The sequence below is a fragment of the Notamacropus eugenii genome, chromosome 3 (genome assembly GCF_028372415.1).
Source record: "Notamacropus eugenii isolate mMacEug1 chromosome 3, mMacEug1.pri_v2, whole genome shotgun sequence".
Classification (NCBI taxonomy): domain Eukaryota; kingdom Metazoa; phylum Chordata; class Mammalia; order Diprotodontia; family Macropodidae; genus Notamacropus; species Notamacropus eugenii.
This window is the reverse complement of record NC_092874.1, coordinates 362,699,592-362,723,188: the sequence shown is the minus strand read 5'-3', so window position 1 is coordinate 362,723,188 and position 23,597 is coordinate 362,699,592. Positions and strand designations below refer to the sequence as shown.

The 23,597-nt window shown below is 37.1% G+C and overlaps 1 protein-coding gene and 1 pseudogene across 13 annotated transcripts in view; both read right to left on the bottom strand.

Moving 5' to 3' along the window:
* LOC140496935 (uncharacterized) overlaps positions 1-23,597 on the bottom strand; it is a 325,087-nt gene that overhangs the window by 133,092 nt on the left and 168,398 nt on the right. For 10 of the 13 annotated variants that reach the window (XR_011964454.1, XM_072597351.1, XM_072597350.1 and 7 more), the window contains one exon: positions 10,348-10,506. The exons of 2 other annotated variants lie outside the window; for them this stretch is intronic. Coding sequence is in view for 10 of the 11 variants with exons in the window: in XM_072597351.1 (XP_072453452.1) it covers positions 10,348-10,506 (159 nt within the window). In the remaining variant the exon portion in view is untranslated. Of the gene's footprint in view, positions 1-2,367; positions 2,454-10,347; positions 10,507-23,597 lie in introns of all 13 variants that reach the window. One more of the 13 variants, XM_072597361.1, reaches the window with a different exon arrangement.
* LOC140496938 (pre-mRNA-splicing factor RBM22 pseudogene) lies at positions 9,334-10,226 on the bottom strand (annotated as a pseudogene).

The window sequence follows — 23,597 nt, the reverse complement described above, 5'->3', positions numbered from 1 at the left end:
GAGTCAGAGAAAGTTATTAAGTTTATCTCCTGAGCTCTAAAAAGTCTGCATTCCATGATGACAGGTGGTATAGTATAGGAATCTGAGGCGAAGAAAGATTAGGTAACTTGCCCAAAGTTACATGGGTAGGCAACGGCAGATACAGAATTTGAACCCATGTTCTTCAGCTGCACCATTCTGCTTCTAATGAAGTCAGAAAAGACTTTTTAAAAAAGTCTCTTTTCAAATCAAACTATGAAACAGAAAGATCAGCTAGATGAAGAGAGAGTAGAATCTATGCATATTAACAGTTTCAATTTTCTGTAGGGTATTAAGCTATCACAAAAAAATAAGACATTCATTCTTGTGACTGTGGGTGCAATTGTATACAACTCATGATGATGATTGAGGGAGTTATAAGACAAAGAAAAAATTTATGAAGACCTGGAGAAACTTATCATCAATGTGTCAAAAGAGGACAAGCTTACAATTCTAGGTGACTTTAACGCTAGAATAGGCTCAGAACATCGGACATGGCAGGAAGTCCTAAGGAGGAAGGGAGTTGGAAAGAGCAACAGCGATGGTCGCTTACTACTGATGACTTGTGAATCTCATGACCTTCTCATCACCAACACTATCTTCTGTTTACCTAAACACAATAAAACTTCATGGATGTACCCTCAAAGCAAACACCGGCATTTAAGAGAAAGACAGGATGTGAGAGTGACTGATCACAGACTCATCTTCTCCAAGCTAAACATTCACATTCAACAAAAGCAGCAGCAGCCCCAAGGCAGGATGACTACCAGAATAATTAATGTCAACAGATTAAAGTGCTTCTTCAAGCATGAAGAGTTGGTTGCTAATTTGGAAGGAAAGTTGTTTTGACAGAGTTGACAACAGTGGAGCAGAAAAGGAGTGGGCAGTTTGCAGAGATTTGGTGTACAGCACTGCATTTGCTCCTCTGGGCCTGAACACTTACCAAATCAAGACAAGTTTAATGAATATGATGGGGAAATTCAGAAGCTACTAAATGAAAAATGAGTTTAGTAAGCAGGATAATTCTTCCATGTCTAAGAAAGCAGCAATTAAGTTCATCAAAAATAAAGTACAAAGATTAGAGAGATACAGGATTCTTGGCTCAGTAAGAACTCAGATGAAATTTAACTTTATGCTGATAGTAACAATTCAAAGTGCTTTTATGATGCCCTGAAGGTTTTTTATGGGTCAAAGACCCATGGTTCCTCTCAACTACTCAGTGCTTATGGATCCACATTGATTACTGAAAAGGACATGATCCTAGAGAGATGGGCTGAACACCTCCATAGTGTTTTCAATAGACCATCATCAATCAATTAACACTGAAGTCACTGACTACCTCAGATAGAAGTCAATCCCTCTCTTTCAGCTAAAGAAGAGGTTTTGAATGTCATTAGACTCCTTTTGTGTGGCAAAGCACCTGGTTCTGATTCTATTTCAGCTGAGATTTAGAATTATATGGCAAGTCAATGTCATCTCCCAGGAGTTCAAGGATGCCTCCATTGTCCATCTCTATAAAGGTAAAGGAAATGGATTATTCTGTGTCCTGTGACAATCACTGGGGGGGGGGGGGGGGGGAGAGGGGAGTTCTCTCTCTTAGTCATTGCTGCCAAGATTTTTGCCAGAGTCCTCCTTAATAGGCAGATCTTTCACCTGGAGATGATCATCTACCTGACAGCCAGTGTGGCTTCAGAAAGGACTGAGGAATGGTTGATATGGTGTTTGCTTCCTGACAACTCCAGCAGAAATGCCAGAAACAGAAATCTCTGTACATAATGTTTGTAGATCTGACCACAGCCTTTGATGTTGTCAGTCACGAGGGCTTGTGGAAAATTATGTCAAATTTGGTTGCCCAAACAAATTCATCAGTATTGTATGTCAATTCCATGACAGCATGCTTGCCCACATTCTGGATAATGGAAAATGCTGTCATGCTTTCCCAGTCAACAATGGAGTGAAACAAGGCTGTCTACTTACTCCCATGCTTTTAAGTATAATCTTTTCAACCATGTTGTCAAATGCCTCAATGAGGACAAATATGGCATCAGGATCAACTACTGTACTAATAATAAATTCTTCAACTTGAAAAGACTGCAAGTCAAGACCAGAGTGAAGGAAATGTTGGTGCATGATCTTCTGTTTGTAGATGATTGTGCACTCAATGCAGCCTTTGAAGATGAGATTACACAAAGCATAGATTAATTTTTTGCTGCTTGTGCTAATTTTGGCCTAACAATTAGCACCACAAAAATACAGGTGCTCCATCAGCCAGCACCACACCATCCATATTTGGAACCATCAGCTACAGAAAATGGGCAAGTTCTGAATGCTATGGATAAGTTCACTTACCTTGGCAGTGTACTTTCCAGGGGTGTGCACATTGATAATGAGGTTGACTCATGCATTGCCAGAGCTAGCTCAGGGTTTGGGAAGCTCTGAAGGAAAGTGTAGGAGAGAAGAGGTATTAAACTGACTACCAAACTTAAAATCTACAGAGCCATTATGCTGACCTCATTGTTGTATGCCTGTGAAACCTGGAGAGTATACCAGCACCATGCCAGGAAACAGAATCGCTTCCATCTGAACTGTCTTAGGAAGATTCTGAAGATTACCTGGCAGGATAAGGTACCAGACACTGCAGTCCTTACTTGACCTAAACTGCCAAGCATTTAAACTCTACTGCAGAGAGCACAGCTCTGATGGGTTAATCATGTAGTCTGAATGACAAATGTATGCTTGTCAAAAAGACTTTTATGGAGAATTCACACAGGGTGAGAATTCACATGGTGGTCAGAAGAGGCAATACAAGGACACTCTCAAAGTCTCTTTTAAGAATTTTGGAATTGTTTATGTGACATGGGAAACACTGGCACAGGATGCTCAGTATGGCATGCCCTCATCAAAGAAGGTGCTATGCTTTATGAGCAAAGCAGAACTGAAGTAGTTCAAAAGAAATACAAGACGCTCAAACTTAGAGAATCCACCCCAAATGTTTACATGGACTATTTGCGCCCAAACTGTGGTCGAGCATTCTAAGCATATACTGGTCTGATCAGCCACAGTCAGACTCACCATATCTTAATTATAGTATAGTGATGTCATTTTGGTCCTCTTTGAAAACAAACAACAACCAACCAAGTGAGAATCAACAGTGCTAGCCACTGCAGTGAGGGTTGGTAACTCTGTATACTGTCTGAATTCATGTATTTTTGGAATTTAGAAAGTCTGTGTGAATTCCCTATGTATGAGATATGATTGTCATCCTATTGAGAATCTTATGATTTGGTCTTAATGCTAAAAAAAAAAAAAAAAAAAAAAGGAAGGGATGAACTATTTTCTATTGAGGTCTACTGTCCTACAGGAAAAGAGAAAATATGAGTAAAAGTCACCTAATGAGATTTATTTTTTCAAAAGAGTTATAAAATGTTGGCTTTGTCTGATTATTAAATAAAGAACAAGAAATACAAAACCATATGAAATACAGTCTGTGATTAACAAAGAATAGGAATACTTCTGTTTTATATAATGGTCAATTAAAGGAAAAAGATGAGTAAAGATAAGAAGGAAAGTGAAGGGAGAAGAAAGAGTTGAAAGATTAGATGGAAAGAGATCCAAAGAAATAGAAGCAGAGATGAGAAATTCACCAAATATCCATTCAATAAACATTTGTTGAAAATTTATTGAACCACAGCCGTTCTTGCCCCACTGGCCTGATGAAATCAAACAAAAGACCAGATACCTCCTGCTCCTGGTTTAAAAGAAGGAGGAATCATTAATACTGTGCTCAGCTCCTACAGTGCTGTGATTGCTTCATCCCATTAGAGGCTATTCTAACTAAGGGAGGCACAGATGGTACAATAGATTACTTACTGGAGATCAACAAGAACAACCAAAAGACGTTAGTTAGCATTAAGCACCTACTAATAGGCGCTGTGAAAAGTCTTAGGGCTACAAAGAAAATCAAAAGATTTTCTCTCAGAGAATTTTCAGTCTAATGGGTGAGATGCAGACAACTAGGTACAGACAAGATATATACAGAATAAATTTGAGGTAACTGACAAAAAGAAGGCATTAGAATTAAGGAAGCTTGGGAAAAAATTCTTGTAGAAGGTGAAATTTTAATTAGATCTAGCAAAAGGCAGAGAAAAGAAGGAAGAAAATTCTAGGCGTGGGGTTCAGCCAATGAAAATACTCAAAGATGAGAGAGTGTCTTGTATGAAGTTAGCAAGGAGTTAGTATCACAGGACTGCAGAGCACATGGAGGGAATGAAAAGTGTAGCAAAACGTCTCAGTCTTCCTGGATGGAAAGATGTCTAAAGGGACAGGGAGTGCAGACAGGTTATGAAGAGCTTTGAGTACCAAGGATTTTAATTGGATCCTAGAGCTGACAGGAAACACTGGAGTTTATTGAATAGGTGACTGACATGGCCAGACCTGCTCTTAAGAAGATCATTTTGACATCCAAGTGGACGATGGACTGGAGAGGCAAGAGACTTGAGGCAGGGAGAGCAACCAGCAGTCCACTGCAGTCATGAGGTGGTGAGGGACTGCACCAGGGTGGTGGAAGAGTCAGAGGAGACAAGGCAGTAGATACTAGAGAGATTATGAAGGTAAAATTGACAAACCTTAGCCACAGGGTTGTGAGAGAGTGAGGAGGTAAGCTGCTGTATTAAAGGTAAAACAGTTGGACAACACGCTGACCTCTAGATGTGTGGGTTTATATTTCTCTGCATAAGGCACTACCATGTATATTTGTGTCTACCTTGCTTTGACACAACTGTTTATAGCAATTTCCTTTGATGTATGATTTTTTTAAAGGCATAAGTGTTTCTTGTTTTGCATTGATTACAATTTTGTCCCCTTTAAAATACACATAAATCTAGGAATAATTAAATAACCTATAATGCTTTTGATTGCTACCGCCAGAAGATAGGATTCAATCCTTTACTCTTTTTCATTACACAGTATCAAAATAATATGACGTTTCAGACTTGAGCTTGTGGGAAAGTGTAAGCTTAAGTGGGTCATAGCAAGACACTATTTGTTCACACTTGGTGTATTTGGCCCCCTGGCCTGAAAACAAGTTTAATTTCATATTTTACTGAAGGGATTTGGCCAACTCATTTCTTTAGTTACTGTGGAAATCAATTTCTAGTGAGGCATAATTTTCTAGTCCAAAATGTGATATTGTGTAGCACTGATGTGGAGATGTCAAGAAATCAAACTAAAGTTCATTTTAAACAAATGACAAAGCACTTTTGTTTCTCAAGTAGAAATGCTCAAATATAGTATTTCTCTCTCCCCACCAATAAAAAGGAGGGAAAACAAATATGATTAAATATTCTACTTATTCTATAGTGTCATAAATTAAGCAATAGTACAAGGTCTTCACGTTTATCATTAAGATGCCATGAAATCTGCTGGTAATATGGATTGAATATTGAGGAAGACCTAGCTTCTGATCCTGCCTCAGATACTTTACTAGCTGTGTGACCTTGGGCAACTGGCTTAAGCATTCTATGCCTTAGTTTTTCCACCTGTTAAATGGGAATAATAATAGCACTGCTCTCATAGGGCTGTTGTAATAACAGGAAAGAGGAAGTAACACAGGAAAAAAACTTTTCAAACTTTAGTGTGCTATATAAAGGCTAAATAGTCTCAATTCTGATAAGACTTTACGTTGATTAGGCAAATAAAAACAGGTCTCAGTGCTGTACTCATTAGATATATGCTTAAAGATTTTTGGAGAAACAAGAATGTCAACATCTTGATAGTCAATTCTGAAAAGGAGATCATCTTTGCAACTGGCTAAATTTCTAAAAGTTATACTCCTCCTTTGTCAAGGCAAAGTTAAACTGCACACAGAAAGTTCGAAATAACTTAACATTTCAGAGGTCAATCAGACCATATAAAACATTCCAAAAAGAATTCAACTACCTTTCAATTTTGTTTTAAATGCATCTCACCATTGCTCCAAATTCCACGTTAAGGATCTTTGTTTTGCAAGAAAAGGGATAGTTTAGATTCCTGGCCAGTCTGCTCCACTCTGAAATATAGTTCAGAGTTGAGAATGATGCCATGGCTTTGTGGATGATATAGTAACATGCACAATCCCATTCTGGATTCTTTTACAAATCGAAGGGAATCTTTGGCAAACAATTTTCTTAGTATATCAGCTTACCATCTGTAAAATATGGACACAGGATAATGGATTTAAAGGTAGAAGGGACCTCAGAGCCCCTCTAGTGCTAATCCCTCATTTTACAGATGTGGAAATAGAGGCCCAATGACTTGCTCAAGCTCACACAGAGAAATGTTACTCCTTTTTCAGTCACCTGAATTCCAGAATCCCATACAGGATAAAGGTACAGTTTGGGGTGATGTCAAAACTAAAGGCTTTAAATTTTTTATTTTTTAAATAAAGTCATTATTTGACCAAAAAGCTATGAGTAGCTTAGCTGGTAGTCATTCCCACCTCAAACCTTTGTTCATGAATCATTCTCCATGACAGAAATGACCTCTCCTCCACTCTTATTCGCCTAGCTAAACTTTGAGCATCCTGCAGGACCCAGCTCAAATTCAACCTTCTACGTGAGGTTTTCTCTGACCACTAGAATACACACTGATCTCTGCCTTCTCTCAACTCCTATAGTACTCCTCATGTCCCTTCAACTAGCTTACAAACTTCTTGGAAAGTTTTTTGGTTTTCTGTTTTGGTTTGATTTGGTTTATTGAAAACACTATTTTCAACTTTCGTTAGCTAAGTATATGAAGCACCAATGTGATATTCACAAAAACATTTATTCAGACACCAGAAAGCCAAATCTATCATAGTAACAAACATCTCTACACAATAGCAACGCAGAGAACAACACCATCCCCAAGCCTTCCTCCTGCTAGGCTTCCCACAAATCAGCTCCACTAAACAAATCACAAACAATCAGATTCAGCAAACTCCTCCTAGCACAGGCTCCAGGTGACTCAGACTTCCATGTGACCCACGGAGGTCACATGGGCCTATTAATGAATGAAAAAGATCTCCCCATTTTAAATTACCATTACAGTATGAGAAACCAATAAAAACACACACACACACGCATGCAAACAAGAGTATAATTGAGAACCTTCTAAAAATATTATCTAATTTGGGGACAAAGATAATTAAAGGCAACTTGAGTTTAATATTAGTAGCTAGCAATATTAACTTTTATGCTTTTCAAATATTTCAGTCACTTTCACAAGAATCAGATCAAGAATCTTATGAATTGATAGCATAAAATGATACAGAATTTCCCTTTGAACTGACACTAAATCCAGAAAAGTTGAATGGATAAAGATATCAGGGCTCTTGCCCAACAGGTATAAGTTAAAGCAAAGCTGAGAGACCTCAAGCAAGTCATTTAGCATCTCTATGAATCAGTTTCCTCATCTGTAAAATGGGAAATGGGCTAGCTATCTAAGTTCTTCCCATCAACTGACTGCAGTTTTGTGATCCTACAAAGTGTAGCAGTAAAGGGCCATTTTCATTTTCTAGGAGGAAAACCAAGTTTTAGGCTCCAACTTTTTCTTCATGAAAGTTCAGCAATAGTCAATAAATACTCAAAATATTCATACATCTGAAATGATCTAATGAATGAATATCCTTATTACTTGGAGACTTGGATAAATGTGTGATCTCATTGAAGTGGCTGTCTCCTCCAAGAGTATACCCTCATCATCTCCATGTCATTTTATCCTGTTTGGTTCTTATCCATGACCCCCTGTAAATCTACCCAAGAGTATGTGTGTGTGTGTGTAGAAAGGATATCTTAAGGGTATCAAGGATATCAAGCTAGCTCTCAGCCTTTCCCATCAGCAGCTTGATACATCACAAACCCATTTTTTTTTTCTGGTTATCTATGTAATTGATCATGTCTTCCAGGTCTTGTGTGAAAATCCTCCCTGGTAATTCACTGCTGCCTGCTAACACCCACTGAGGATCTTTCTGTTATCCCTTGGGTCATTTGCAATTTTGAAGTTTCTAAAATCATGGTATTCCATGATTTACAGTCATGTAATGTCAGAGGGAGAATATTAGTGTTAAAGAGAATATTATTTTTGGAGACAGTAGGCAGCTTAGGATTAATGAAATTACAGTACAAATTCCCATTAGCAATTTAGTCTGATTTCTTCCAGTTACTCAAGTCTATGCCCAACACATAGTCTATCCGCAATGCTTGTTCAAGATGTGTGTGTGTGTGTCTGTATATATATACAGACACACACACATATATATGCACATATATAGTGTGTGCATACATGTATGTGTATATCTATGTACATACACACAGACAGACAGACAGACAGATAGATAGATAGATAGATAGATAGATAGATAGATAGATAGATAGATAGATAGATGGACAGATGTTAAGTCTTCATTATATGCAAGATACTGTGGTAGATACTGGAGATACTGAGACCAAAAAAAAAAAAATGAAGAAGAAGAAAGCAGTCCCTTATTTCAGAGAGCTTACATCCTATTGAGAGGATACAAAATTTGTGTGTATGTATCTTTTTTTAATTGGATTGCTTTTATCACTTTTAAACAAATTTTAAAATTCAGAACAGATCTCATTTCCTTTATCTTTTTCACTTGTCTACAATTCAGTAATGTTTCTATAGTAAGTAAAGTAATAGATAGCCTCAAATTAGAGGCAAAATTCATGAAAGTGCAAGTTAAACTAAGACCCTTTCATAAGTTACAGCTCTCTCATACTAACAAATTGTCCATTTCACAATTAGAGAGGTTAACATCTCCCTCCTGAGAGGAGGCATGAGTTTGCAAGGCAGACCCCATAGTTTTGTGAAGAGATCAGTCACTCAGAAGGATAGAGTATAAGTGGGAGTTTTCTTAAGTGTGTTTTGTTGGCATAGGTTCCTTTAACAAAAGGAGGACAAGAGAAAGGAAAGAACATATTCAGAGGTTTTTGATTTTCAGAGTCTGATGACAGGTAATAGGGAAATCATACTTAATGACTTCCCAGTGGTACTAGCAAAAGAATTATTTTTAAAATATTGTCAAATATTTGCTTTCACCCCAGATCAAAGTTTATCAAACCTTTGAACACACGAAGAAACACAAACAATAAGAATTACAACTCTTCAGAAGATTCAAATTTATCCTGACCCTCTTTTTTTACTGTATGAGTAAGAAGTGAAGGATGTGGGTAACCAGTGGCCAGATTGGTTAGTATAAGTTTAACAGGGCTCCTCCATCTGTCCTATATTGAGGAACTTGGCTCCAGCTTTCTGTTTGCCCATATCTTAGCATGTTATAGAAGCTTACAAAGGAAAAAAACATTACTCCAATACTTATTTATTATGTTTCTAAAGTGCCTTTCCTCCTCACAGCTCAACCACTGTAGCAGGATGTTAGGAATTTCTGTGCTTTGCTACATGAGCTCTCATACTCTGGGGATTCTGAGGATAGTGGATGGGTCCTGGAGCTCACATGAAGGGAAGGTGCCATTCAGTGGAACATGTGAGATCTAAAACCAGATGGGTGTGGACATGCAATCCCAGGAGGTAGGGGCAAAGCAATGTTAAAACCACTGCTGGAGGACCACTGGGAAGTACACAAAAATAATTGGGAAAGATTTCGTCCTCTAATGCTGGAGGAAAAGGAAGAGCTCCAGAAAGTCATGAAACAGACTCCAGCTTAATTCTAGAGTCCATGGCTCTTTCTTTTACCTTTTCCTCTGCCTGCCTGTGATCTTCCCCATTGCACAAAGCCTGAGTGCATTTACAATCAGTTTGCTGAAGGACTTCTTGCAAGACATCTCTGCAGCAGTTATCATTGTATACAGTATATCTCTGTAACAGTTATCATTCAGTTCTCTTCAAACTGGCAAGAATCATTTCTGAGAACTGTCTCACTGATTGTATCTCTCAGGCCACCAGTGTATAATATAATAATGGTCTTATCTGGTGAGTCCATGAGGTACCTTTGAAGCCCTTATTAGAAGCTTCTCTGCCACTGGATCATTAATACTACAACCGTGGTCTTTGATCAGCAAAAGGATCCTCATGTTCTGAAGGTTCCTCATGTCTATATGGCACCTCTTCTCCTCTTTTCCATTCTCCTTTCATCTACCCCCTACAACAATGGCAGACACAAAGCTGAATGATGGATCAGAAGAGAACCAGAACTTGTGAACTGAATTTCATTGACATCTGTCTCCACTTCCCTCCCAACAAAAATGGGGGGGGGGGGGCCTAAGCACCATTATAAGGCGGAAAAGAGTAAGACAGAACAAAACTTTAATTAAAACAATCCTTTTCCCTCACCTGTTGCGTAGCCATTAGCTTGGCATAATTTGTAGCCTTCAACAGTGCTTCTACTGCCTTTTTGGCCTTTTCTTGAGAAGCCCCTTTGGGGAATGCTGGTAGGATGGCTAGAACACTATCTACAGTAAATTCTGGTATAGAAGCACCTTGTATTTTGGCCTGAAAAACAGAACAATCAGTGGTTGAGAACAAGTATTTTTACCTGATAATTTTAGACATGCTTTACATTTTCCAAAAAATATAAAAACAAAGATGTGTCAAGGAATGAATTATTCAATCATATACAAGGTATCTGCGCTATATGTGGAATTGATTTTAGCAGCTGAGTTTCTTCTCACATAATTTGAATGAAATAGCAATAATCTAAGCATTCTGGTTTAAATACTGTAGGAGCCATATCACTCTAGAACACGTAAAGCAAAAAATGAAAGACAGTGGTTAAATTAAACCAATAGTCAACAAACCTTGTTGGCATTTGATTGAAAAGAAGGTTGAAGCTTAAAACTATGTTTGGCAATATTAATGTGAAGTCAGCAAAAAATAGATATATTTTGGTGTTAAGGAATAGAAATTATCACTTCCTGATACCAAAGAATGTAACCTAAACTCAATTAACAGAAGTTTCATGAAAAAGCTGACAAATGAAAAATGAATAAGGTAGAACAATGAGGTAGAAAAGTGGACAAAGCTTACAACTTGGAGTCAAGAAGATCTGAGTGGGAATCCTGCCTTAGACACTTACTATGTAACCCTAGTCAAATCACTTCTTCATCTCTCTTAGCCTCAGTTTTCTCGCCAGTAAAATGGGGATAAAAATAGCACCTACCTCACAGAGCTGTTGTGAGGATTGGATGAAATAATATTAAAGCAGTAAATAAATGTTAGGAGCTATGACAGGACCAAAGTATAAGAAGATGCTTCGTTAACCTATCTTACAACATATTTCATGAGTTAATGTACACAAGATAAAAAGGATCATAGATATGTGAGTTTTATAATCTAAATTTATTTCCAAAGGCAAACCTGCCCTCAATTAGTCATAAATAAAAATAAGAGGATGCTCTCCAATTATATATGATTAAAACAAAAGGACAGTTGCCATTTTTTTGGCTTATTTCATGTTTGTGATTTATATATATTTTCCCTGAATAGTTAAAGCAGGTCATGTAGAGTAAGTGATCAATTTCATTCTTATAAGACTCCAAAATCATGCACAAAAAATACTGCTTACTATGCAGAGCAGTCTCAATTCCCTTAATCAATATGCATTAATTGAGCAGTCATCAAAGATTTTTGGTCAGATAACCCATTATGGAGAAAAGGTTTGAGTTGATACCCTTAACATATAGCCTATTTTAAAATTACACTTCTACAATTGTATTAATATGCTAGGTATATTATAAAATAAACACAAAATAAAAGTTAAAAAGAATGGGATATTGAAATAAATACTATTTAATTTTTAATTTATTTATTAACTATATTAAAACCTTTTTTGCTATCACCAAAATGTTATTAGCCATAATACTTTTAGAGAAACAATACAATGGGATATGCTTTAAAATTTTTATCATATATGGTCATCACACTGTCGAGGAAACATAGGGTAGTGGACAGGGTGCTAGATTTAGAATCAATTTTATTTATAATCCTGAGTTCAATTCCACCTTAGATATTTACTAACTGTGTAAGCCTAACCAAGTCATTTAATCTCTCTTTGACTCAGTTTCCTCATCTATAAAATGAGACAGTAGAACTCAGTAGGCCCAAAGGTCTCTTTTAGTTCTAGTCTATGGTATTATCGTTTTTACTATAGAGAAAAACAGGAAAAACCATTTTTCTCTTTGTACTAGTCTAACTTTTTCCAGCCCTTAGGACAAAGTATTTAATATTTTATAAATTAGCCATGAGGCATTAGGTCAGAATTTTATTGTTTTTAGTGATAGGTTACTACAAGAAAAACAGAAAGAGTAAACACACATTCTGGCAATCAAAGCAGAAAGCAGTTAGAGGACACCTGAGTTTAAGAACAGCCATCCCTTTAGAAGTGTAATAAAAGAAACTGTGAGACCAACAGAACATTACATTGTTTTGACTGAAATGCCTAGAGTAGATTTATCTTTAAGTTTTGAAGTCAGTACATGATATCTATTGCAAACAATAAGAAATGTATTTGGAGGGGAAAAGGGTTTGTTCTAGAGTGAATATATCAAGAATAATCTGACAGAATTCCAGAATATATATTTTTAAAAGTCCCCTAGAAGGATTTCACTCTACTTCAGAACACTAGCTCATTAGAATAGAGCAGTGAACTTTCATGCATTGAACTGGACATAAATGGGACAGGCAATGCATGAAGTTTTATTTTCCCTTAGGAAAAGTTATTGGGTAGACAAAATGATCTACTATGCTCACTTTTATTTATTTTATAACACTCATGGGAAAAATATCAGTGTCCAAAACTACCAACTTGTCAGATACTGTGTTTTGATTAAAAATTCAATTATGTACATTGGTTTCAGTCCTTGCTTGAAAAATGACTTGTAAGCCTTTTGAGGTAGAATAAAGTTGCATTTATTCATTGTACTTATAAACCCAATCCTTACAATTAGGTAGCTGGCAGGGTATAATGTTTATGGTTTCTTTAGGTACTTAAACATAAATTCCAATTGTTCATTTAACTTCTGCTTGATTCTAGGAATCCAGAGGCGTAAGAGGATTTTCAGGAAACTGCCTGCTAAAGATTTCCATATTTGTAATCTATGATTTGTATTAATCCCATAAGAATCTGAGTCACTGCTCTTCTATGGCCTTTTACCCTCCTAGCATGTGATATCCAAGAAAATGGTTCACTAAAATAAACACCTCCCTATTTAAATACTTGGCACTGCTCTACTGGATATTTATAGTCCATTAAAAGTTGACGGGTTTTCCCTCCTGAAAACTGTTACATGGGGTTTTGAATAATTTATTGAAAGATTCTTCTTTATTACAGTTATAATTTTAGTAATATCTTTTTGATACCTGTTTGAGTAAAATATAGCGGGACCACATTGTCAGATTAAAAAAAGAGAGAGAATGACAACTGAGGAAGGAGAAAAGGCCAGAGAAAATTTCAGTTTAATATTTATGATAAAGACTGGATAGAAATTGTACAAGAAAGAAACTTTGCTTTATCTCTGCCCTGTGGATGTGTAGTATATGTAGTATGGCCAAATCATCTCATCACCTTGGGCTATAGTTTCCTCATCTGCAAAGTGCATGTGGGGAAAGGATGGATACATAATATCTAAGCTCCCTCATTCCTCTAAATTGTATGATCTTATTACTTGTGTCAATGATATCACCTCTGTCATGCAAGCAGAAATCATCACATTTATTCTAGCAGTGTCATGGCAGTGAAAATACTGGAGGGAAGGTAAATGACAGCTGCCAATGCTAGTCAGTGTCAACTGGTTTGTGCCAAAGCTAATTTAGTTGGAGGAGTCCTCTTGTGAATTGTCAATGAGCTTTGTTTGCAGCACTGATGTCGTGAAACTTAAAAGGAGGTTGAGGAGAATAATTCACTCACTCATTTGCTAAGTATTTATTAAGCACCACTGTGTGTCAGAATCCTGTGCCAGCTGCTCATGATACAAAGGCTGGCTGTGGAAGTCAAAAGAGCATGTGTAAAGTGCTTCGCAAACCATGAGGTACTAGCTCATTGCCCATTATTGTTACTATCCTGTTTCAAAAATCCCTTGTAAGAAAGGCATACATGTACATGTCAATGCAGAATGAAGTCCAGCTTCTCACCCCACGTTGTCAGATACACGTGTTGTCAGGTGCACGTTTTCTTTTTCTTTTTTTTTTCTAGCTTGTCTACTACAGTTCTCCTCAATGACTGAACAGCAGTAGAGATAGATAAAATTCACACCTATAACTGTATAAATCATTATATATTTTTTCATAACTATAACTGCATGAATCATCATATATGTACATATACACATATGCATATGTATATACATATATACATACACATGTGTACATGCATGTACGTGTGTATACACTGGTCCAAATCATGTACACATGTAAAATTCAAAGCTCCACACATACCCACAAATGTGTGTGTATGTATATGTGTATGGAAATATCACAACTATATTTGTCCATATATACATAAACTATAAAGGAAGCAAAGGGAGTTTGAACAATCAAAATAGATATTGAAGTCAATGCACCAAAGCTCACTGACTTAAGTCACAAGATTTTTGTTCTCAGGCATTTGCTTAGTCTATTTACTCCTAATTCCAACACAGTTCTAGTAATTTGGATAATGTTTTTCCTCACAATTCCAGAGTGATTTAGAAGAAGAAAAAAAGTAGACAGGTGAACCGTTGTAGGCAGATATACTGAAAAGACCAAAAAAGACAAGTGACTCCCTAAAGCAAGGAAGAAGACAGAAAAAAATAGAAAAAGTAGGCACAAGAATTCAAGCACAGAATTGTAGAACAAAACACCACTCTACATCTCAATAGATTTGGAGGGCCCTATTTTAATATACAGCATAGAAGGATAATTAACATTTTAACATCCTGGTCATGAGCTACATAAACTTCCAGGTCAAAGGAAAATAAAGCTCCAAGCAAACAGGAGACAGGAGATCAAGCAGAGAGGGAATTACAGTGAGATCATAGCAAATTACATAATACAAATACATATAATATATATCATATAATACATATTATCAGGGTCAGTGAGGTCAGTTCATGGCTTTTTTAAACATTTCTTTTTAAACCTCCTTTTGTATTCTGGGTGTCCTAGGCCATGGAGATAACTGGAGTTGCTTCTTCTTTGATTCATAATTTTATGTAATTACATAAAGAGGATATATACAAATATATACATATATATCATATAATATATGTGTGTAGAAAATTATATAACATGGTAAATATTATGTAATTATGGTAAATACCAGAAAGCATTTCCATACCATGAAGAGAAATTTACCCTACAAAGCTTAGAAAAAGAATGTGAAAAATGAGAAAAGAACACCTATTTCTACTGGAGGCACGATAAGAGCTGATGCTACCGCTGACGTGGGTATGGCAGTAACAAGCTTTGCATGAATCTCTCTGTCTTCTCTGAGTTGATCCAGGGAATGCTGGGACAATCAGAGTATAGTGCATAAATATGATAAAAACAAACTACAAATGGGCGAGGACAAGAAGCAGAAAGGGGTTAAGAAAGACAGAATCACTAAGAGAAGGATTTATGGCAAACAAAACAAGCTTCAGTGATGAGGAAACTAGGTGGTACAAAGGATAGCATGCTGGGCCTACAGTCAAGAAGACTTAAGTTTGACTCCTTCCTCAGATGCTTAGTAGCTGTGTGACCTTAGACAAGTCATTGATCTTCTCTGGGTTGTCGCAAAAACCAAAGGAGATTTTTGTAAAATGCTTGGAAGAGTGCCTGCCAGATGACAGGTACTAAATGAAAAGTGCTTGCTTGCTTTTCTTCTTCCTATGGAGTAATGAGTTCAAAGAAGAATTAAAGGGAGAAAGAAAAAGGCACATGTAGTGTGGGATAAAAAGTGGTTGAAGAAAGGATGCAGATCCAGCATTTTCAATTCCAGATAACTAGAGCTGATTTCACTCCCTTTCTTTACCCACATCATTTTTCCTTTCAGGAGGTGAAGAGAGAATATATTATCAATGATTATAACAAAGTTTAAATGGCAGTGAAGGGAAAAACAACAACAGTCTGAACTGTAAATGTGAATGGGAAGAATCTGCTTGTTAAAAAAAAGAGGTGGGGAGGCCGAGGCCTGGTTTGCGGGCGGGAGCTGCGGGCCATCCTGGCCACCTGTCGGGTGGTGCTGAGCGATGGCGCACCTGCCACCTGCGGATTACAGCACCACCCCCGGAGGCACCAGGATCATCTATGGCCGAAAGTTCTTGATGGAATGTCGTAACTCTCCTGTGGCCAAAACACCTCCCTGGGATCTGCCCACCATCCCTAGGGTCACCAGCCCTCCTGGCGATGAACCTCCTACTGAAAGGAACCCAAACCACCTACCCAACAGCCATGAGGAATCATAGTTTGAGATGGACATTGAAAGGGCCAGCCACCAGAACGGAGCAGTGGCCCCCAAGACCCACGAATCCCATTCAGGGGAGGAGACACACCAGTCAAGCCTTATAGGAGTTTTTTCCAGAGCCGAAGCCTGGGATGGGGCTAGGTGTCCCACTCCCTCCTCCCCTAGTAGAGCAGCTCCCCCGTCCCCAGGGCCTACACCAGCAGATACTTCCAGTAATGCCAGGAGCTGCCCTTCCCAGGGTAATTACTACAGAAATCGACCCCCGGCTGCAGAGGGACAAAATCAGGGGCAGGAAGAGCCCTTGTGAACTTGTCCAGTTCTTCAGGTCTCATTCTGAACCCCTTTCAAGTTTGTGCCCTGTGGCCCACAAACAAGGCCACAGAAATGGCCCCTCTAGAGAGGAATAAAAGCTGGTCTGCCAATTACAGACCTAAGGCCGAGAGCGGAAAACAAAAAGAGGCAGGCGGTAAGAAGACTAAGAATGCAAAACCCAACAGTATCTTCATAAGAAATTCAACAAAAACATAAAAGATCACATGGAGTTAAAGTGAAGAATTAGAAATTCCAGGTCACATGAGCAACAAGACGGAGGACAAGACATCTTCTCTGATCCCCATGTCCTCTCAAATCTCTTTCAAAGAGAAATTATGCACCCAAAATAAGGCAACTTCAGCTGTCTCCATGCTCTAGGACATCCAGAACACAAAAGAACATTTAAAAAGAAATGTTTTAAAAATCCATGGACTGACCCTCACTGACCCTGAGCTGACCTAGCACTCCACCCCTATCTCCCAAGCACACTAGCAGACCCCAGAACCAGACAGATGAGCTTTCAGCAAAATTCACTCCCACGGTCCCTCTTGCTCTTTCCAGTGTCATGAATACCTGAACTCCTGGTTCTAAAAGTTTGCCCTTGGACTTTCAGCTGCAAAAAGCAGCTGGGGTCGGACCACACCTCTGCAAAGTGTTAGACTGCAGGAGGAAACTGAGGCACTCTGAAATCTAGTACCATCAGAGAGGAGGGAGTCACAAAGTGAATAGGAGAAAAATAGGAAATGAAAACACAAGATTAAAATTACTGAAGATCTCAGGAAGAAGAAAATCTAAAGACCTTGAATATAAGTATACCTACTTATCAACAGGGAAAAAATTAACAGAAGAAAATATGACATCCAGATCTAGTAAATGAATTCAAGTGTGTATGAATAAGTATTACAAAACAAATAAAAATGACCCAAAATTGATTAGACAGAGGACCTGTGCAGTGTCAGAACATGAAAACACAAGACACTGTTTCTGAGCCGTTCAAAAGAAAAATGAGAATTATGAAAACAGAATTTATGGTCTACACAGCAAAAATAATGGGCAGAATAGAAAAATTAGAATCTGTGATGGCAAGTCTCACCAAACAAAAGAATGAGAGAACAATAGGTTGGTGATGCAAATATACAGAAGTAAAGGACAATCAAGAAGAAGAAAAAAAATAACAATAAAAGAGAATATGCTCACTCAGGAAGCAAAATACACTCATCTTGAAGACAAGATGCATACAGACAGCCTAAGGATCATAATTCTTCCAGCAGAACACAACAGAACAGAGACTTTACCCTCACAACGCAGGAAATAATAGAAAAGATCTTTCCAAAACTTGTGAATGTAGGAAATAAAGTATCAATTAAAAATTTAGCAATTCAATTCAGAAACAAATTCTGAAACTGATGAGAAAAATTTTCAAATATGAAAGAAAGGAAATTTGAATAACAGACTATTCTGCACCCACCAAAAAAGGTAAGAGTGGAATAATAAGAAGTTCAGCATGTAGTCCAGGGTGACTTACCCTGCAAATTTGAGCTTAACCATAACTGAAAAAAAAGACAGACATTCAATTAAAAGGAGACATTTGAAACATATTTAGAAAGATAACCAGAACTGAAAAGATTTTTTGTTTCTTCAGCACTCCAAATAACAGAAATGCAGGAGGGGTGAATAAATGCAATAGGCAAGGACAGCAGAAAGACTGACTAGTAAAAGACTTTATTCTAAACGTATCCTAGAAGGCAAGGGTGAAGATGGAAATCCAATGGAGGTAACAGTGAAGAGGCAGACCTGGGGTATAACGTGCAGAATTTGGTGACACCGTGCCTACAGATCAATCACTTTTTTCTTGTAGGTCTACATTACAAACAAAAGGGTATATGAAAGAAGAAAGAGGAGGAAGAGGATAGAAGGGAGGTTACAAAGTGCCTGGCTCAAATCAAGGACTACCAATGAGGAGAAGGTGACCTTTATGGTTTCAGAAAGAGAAGAGCCTACAGGGGAGTAGATGAGGCAGATTAAAAAGGATAAAAGGGAGATAGATAGAAAGGGAGTCTTGCTTGGTGGGATGGAATTCTACTCATAAATACTCCTAGGAGTATTTGGTGCTTAAAAAGTTTACTTATCCTACCTAGGGAGGGTGGGGGGAACTGGAACTCCTGGGGACAACTGACACCTGGGAAAGTGGGAGAGCATGGACTGAAGGAGGAGAATTTGAAGCAAATAGAAGAAAAAATGATAACCCAGGGAAAGTATAAATCGGTGGTGGGATGCATAATTAGGGATGTGGTGGAAGAAGGGCCCTAAGTGTCCTCTCTAACATCTGCAATAATTAGCATTATTCTGGGAGTGAGGCACAACGGAAAAGAGAACTCCATGAGGAAAACCGTACAAGGCAGTGACAGAAATTACCTAGAGGGGAGAACCAGAACCTTGGACGTTTTAATTGCATAGAGAATACAGAGAATAAAAAAAAGACGAGATAGTCACGAATCAGAGAATGAAGGTCCAGAACAGACAAAGGAAATGGATAATGAAGAGAATGAGAGAAATCCTTTTTTGGAAAGGAGTGCAAAAATTAAATTTTGAAACTAATGAATAGGATGAAGAAATGGGAGGGTTAATCCACTTGAAGAATTGTATAACCAGATAAAAACAAGAGAGAAAAAGCAACTAATAAGTAAAATTCCAAAAGGAAAGAGGAAACAGACAAGTGAAGAGAATCAAGGGTGAGGGGAAGAGCTACCTTTAAAAAGAATAAAGTAAAGTAATTGAAGGAACACAAACTAGAGTTATAACGGAAGAGGGAGGGAAATCATAACTTGAAAAAATCAATATTATAAACAGATTGAGGAAAATACAAACCAAACTCATAATTTTAAATGTGAATAGAGGAAAAAATCAATAAACTGAAAAAAGAATGACATTGTAAAAGAAAATAAAACCCTACAATCTGAAACTTTCAAGAAAAATAAAAAACAAAGACTTAAATGAAACAAAAATGAGAGTATGAGGGAAAAAAATTTACTATGCATCAGGTGAATCCAAAAAACTCAGAAGTACAATCATAATATCTGACAAAGCATGAACAAACATTCATGAACAATCATTCGTTAAAAAGAAATAAACAAGGAAACTATATTATGCTAAAAGGAAGCATAGACAACAAAGAAAAATTAGTAATAAACTTAGACGGTGCAAATGCCTTAGCATTCAAATTCATAAAAGAAACATCTAAGCTACAAGAAGACACAGACAGTAACACAACAGTGACAGAAGATTTCAACATCCCATCTCAATTTTAGGTAAGTCTAACAGAGAGATAAAGACAAGGAAAAAATATGGAACTGAACAAATTGCTGGAGAATCTTAAAAAACTAATGATGTCTTCTAAATGAGACAGAAAAAGAATAAAAATATTCCTCAGAACCATGAGGAACTTTTATAACATGTATAGAACCCAGAGATATTATAAGTAAATGCACTGTAAAAAAAAAAAAATTGGAAGAAAAACAGATTATACACCTCTCACAGCTGTGGTTAGGAGACATCTTTAACTAAACAAGAAATAGATGTAATTCCAAAAGATAACTGATAAAATGAACCTGAAAAGCTTCTGCATAAACAAAATGAACATACCTAGGATAAAAAGGGAAGTGATCTAATGGGGGGGGGGGAGTCTTTGTATAAAGTTTCTCTGATAAGATTTTGCTTTCCAACATATATAAATGTTGTGTATATGTGTATGTATATATAGATATGTATGTATATACACACATATAAGTATCTACACATACAATATATATGTATGTGTGTTACTAATAATGATTATCCAATAAGTGATCAAAGGATGTGAACAAGCATTTCTCTAAAGAATTGAAAAATATTCACAACCTCATGAAAGAATGCTCCAAATCACTAATCACAAGAAAAATGCAAATCAATCCTGAGGTTTTACCTCATATCATGTAAATTGGCAAAAAAAAAAAATGAATCCAAAATTGGTGATAGTTAATGTTGGAAAAGTTGGGTAATGATAGGCACACTAATACATTCTTGGTGGAGCTGTGAAATTTGGAATTGTGGAAATAAAATGACCAAAATGTCTAAACCCTTTGATCTGAGAACTAAATTACTGGATTTTCAAGGAAGCCACTGTAAAAGCAAAGTCCCCATACATTCCAAATTTTCAAGGAGGAGGAGGGATGGGTACTTAGGATAGCTGTGATAATGTAAGAAACAGAAAACACCAATAAAAATTTATTTTTAAAAAAAAGTGTTAAAGTAGCATATATTATGTCTAATCCAAAAAAGAAGTAACACTCATGATCTTAGACAAGGAAAAAATGAAACCAGATGTGATTAAGACAGATAATTAGGGAAATTAACTAATACTTAAAGGTGCCCATAGACAACGAATCAAAATAGAGACTAAACCTGCGATTTCCACTACCAATGTAAGCTTGTATCTTCTCTGAAATTTATTATATAAGAGAGTTGACTAGAGCACCAAGACATTATTTTGTACCCCAGGTCACAAATCTAGTATGTGTCAGACACAGGACTCAATATATTTCCCACTAAACCCTCTCCCCCTCCTTATTACTGTTGAGGGCAACACCATCCTCCCTGTCCCTCAGGCTCACAACCTAAGTGTCTCCCTCAACTTCTCCCTATCTTTGCTCCCCCTCATAACCAATCTGTTGCCAAGGCCCCTCAATTTGACCTGTACAACATCTCTCCTCTGACCTTGCCATCACTATGGTGTATGCTCTCATCACCTCATGACTAGACTATTGCAACAGCCTGCTGATGGATCTGCCTATTGATTGATAGATTAAAAATGACTTTGTCTTTTGGTGTATGGGACAACATAGGTTACTATAAACAGAACAGAGCAAATAGAAGAAACTGGAGAATCAATCTGAGGAGGAAGATGAAGAGTTTTAGACATGATATTGCCTTTGAAGAGACAAAATATAGAAATGGAAATACTCAGCAGATAGTGAAAATATAGAAATGAGATGAGAGAATTGTCAGTGTTGGAGTTCTAACTCACAGAAGCACAAATTTTTAAGTGGAATGAACTTTAGACATCAGTTAGTCCAACACTCCCATTTTATATATAATTGATTTATTTTTCAGTTCTTAACATTCACTTACACAAGAATTTGAATTCAAAATTTTCTCCCTATCTCTCCCCACCCCCAACCCCAGCATAGCATGCACCCCATCCACGCCTTCCTCCAGTCTGTCTCCCTTTCTATTGCTCACTCTTCTTTCATCCCCCTTTCCCTTTATTTTCTTGTAGGGCAAAACAGATTTCTATCCTCCATTGCCTTTATAGTTTAATTTCCAGTTGCATGCTAAAACAATTTTTAACATTCACTCTTAAAGCTTTGAGTTCCATATTCTCTCCCTCCCCACTCACCCTCATTGAGAAAACAAGCAATTCAATGTAGGTCATATATGTGTAACAATGCAAAGCATTTCTATAATATTTATGTTGTAAAAGACTAACCACATTTCACTCTGACCTATCCTGCCCTTCATTTATTCCACTCTCTCCCATGACCTGTCCTCCCACAATAGTGTTTGCTTGTGATTCTCCCTTTCCCCAATTTGCTGTCCCTTCTATTATCTTCCCTCTCCTAGATTTCCATATCCAATTGAATATCTGTTATTCCCTCCTTAAGCCAAATCCCATGAGAGTAAGGCTCAATTATTTCCCTTCAACTCCCCCCTCTTCCCCTCCACTGTAGAAGATCTTTCTTCCCTCTTGTATATGAGATGATTTGCTACATTCTACCTCACCCTTTCTCTTACTCCTAGCACATTCCATTCAACAGTAAATTTTATTTTTAGGTATTCTCCCTTCATATTCAGCTCACCCTGTGCCCTCTTTGCATATATATGTATACACACACACACACATACATACATACATATATATACATACATGCATATACGTACCTACACATATATAATATACACATACATACATACCCATACACAACTACATATATATGTGTGTATATATATATATATGCATATATATATATACATATATATATATATATTTATATATTCCCTCTAACTACCCTAATACTGAAAAAGATCTCCTGAGTTACAAATAACATCTTTCCATGTCGGAATGCAAACAGTTCAACTTAAATGAGTTCCTTAAGGCTTCTCTTTCCTGTTTACCTTTTCATGTTTCTCTTGATTCTTGTATTTGAAAGTCACATTTTCTATTCAGCTCTAGTCTTTTCAACAAGAATGCTTGGAAGACCTTTATTCATTGAAATTCCATTTTTCCCCTGAAGTATTATACTCAGTTTTGCTGGGTAGGTGATTTCTGGTTTTAGTCCTACCTTGTTTGACCTCTGGAATATCATATCCCAAGCCCTTTAATCCCTTAGTGTAGAAGCTGCTAAATCCTGTGTTATCCTGATTGCATTTCCACAATACTTGAATTGTTTCTTTTTGACTGCTTGAAATATTTTCTCCTTGACCTGGGAACTCTGGAATTTGGATACAATATTCCTAGGACTTTTCCTTCTGGGATCTCTTTCAGGAGGTAAGCAGTAAATTCTTTCCCTTTCTATTTTACCCTCTGATTCTAGAATATCAGGGCAGTTTTTCTTGATAATTTCTTGGAAGATGATGTCTAGGCTCTTTTTTGGAGCATGGTTTTCAGGTAGACCAATAAATTTTAAATTATCTCTCCTGGATCTATTTTCCAGGTCAGCTGTTTTTCCAATGAGATATTTCACACTGTCTTTTATTTTTTCATTCTTTTGGTTTTGTTTTAAAATTTCTTGGTTTCTCATAAAATCATTAGCTTCCA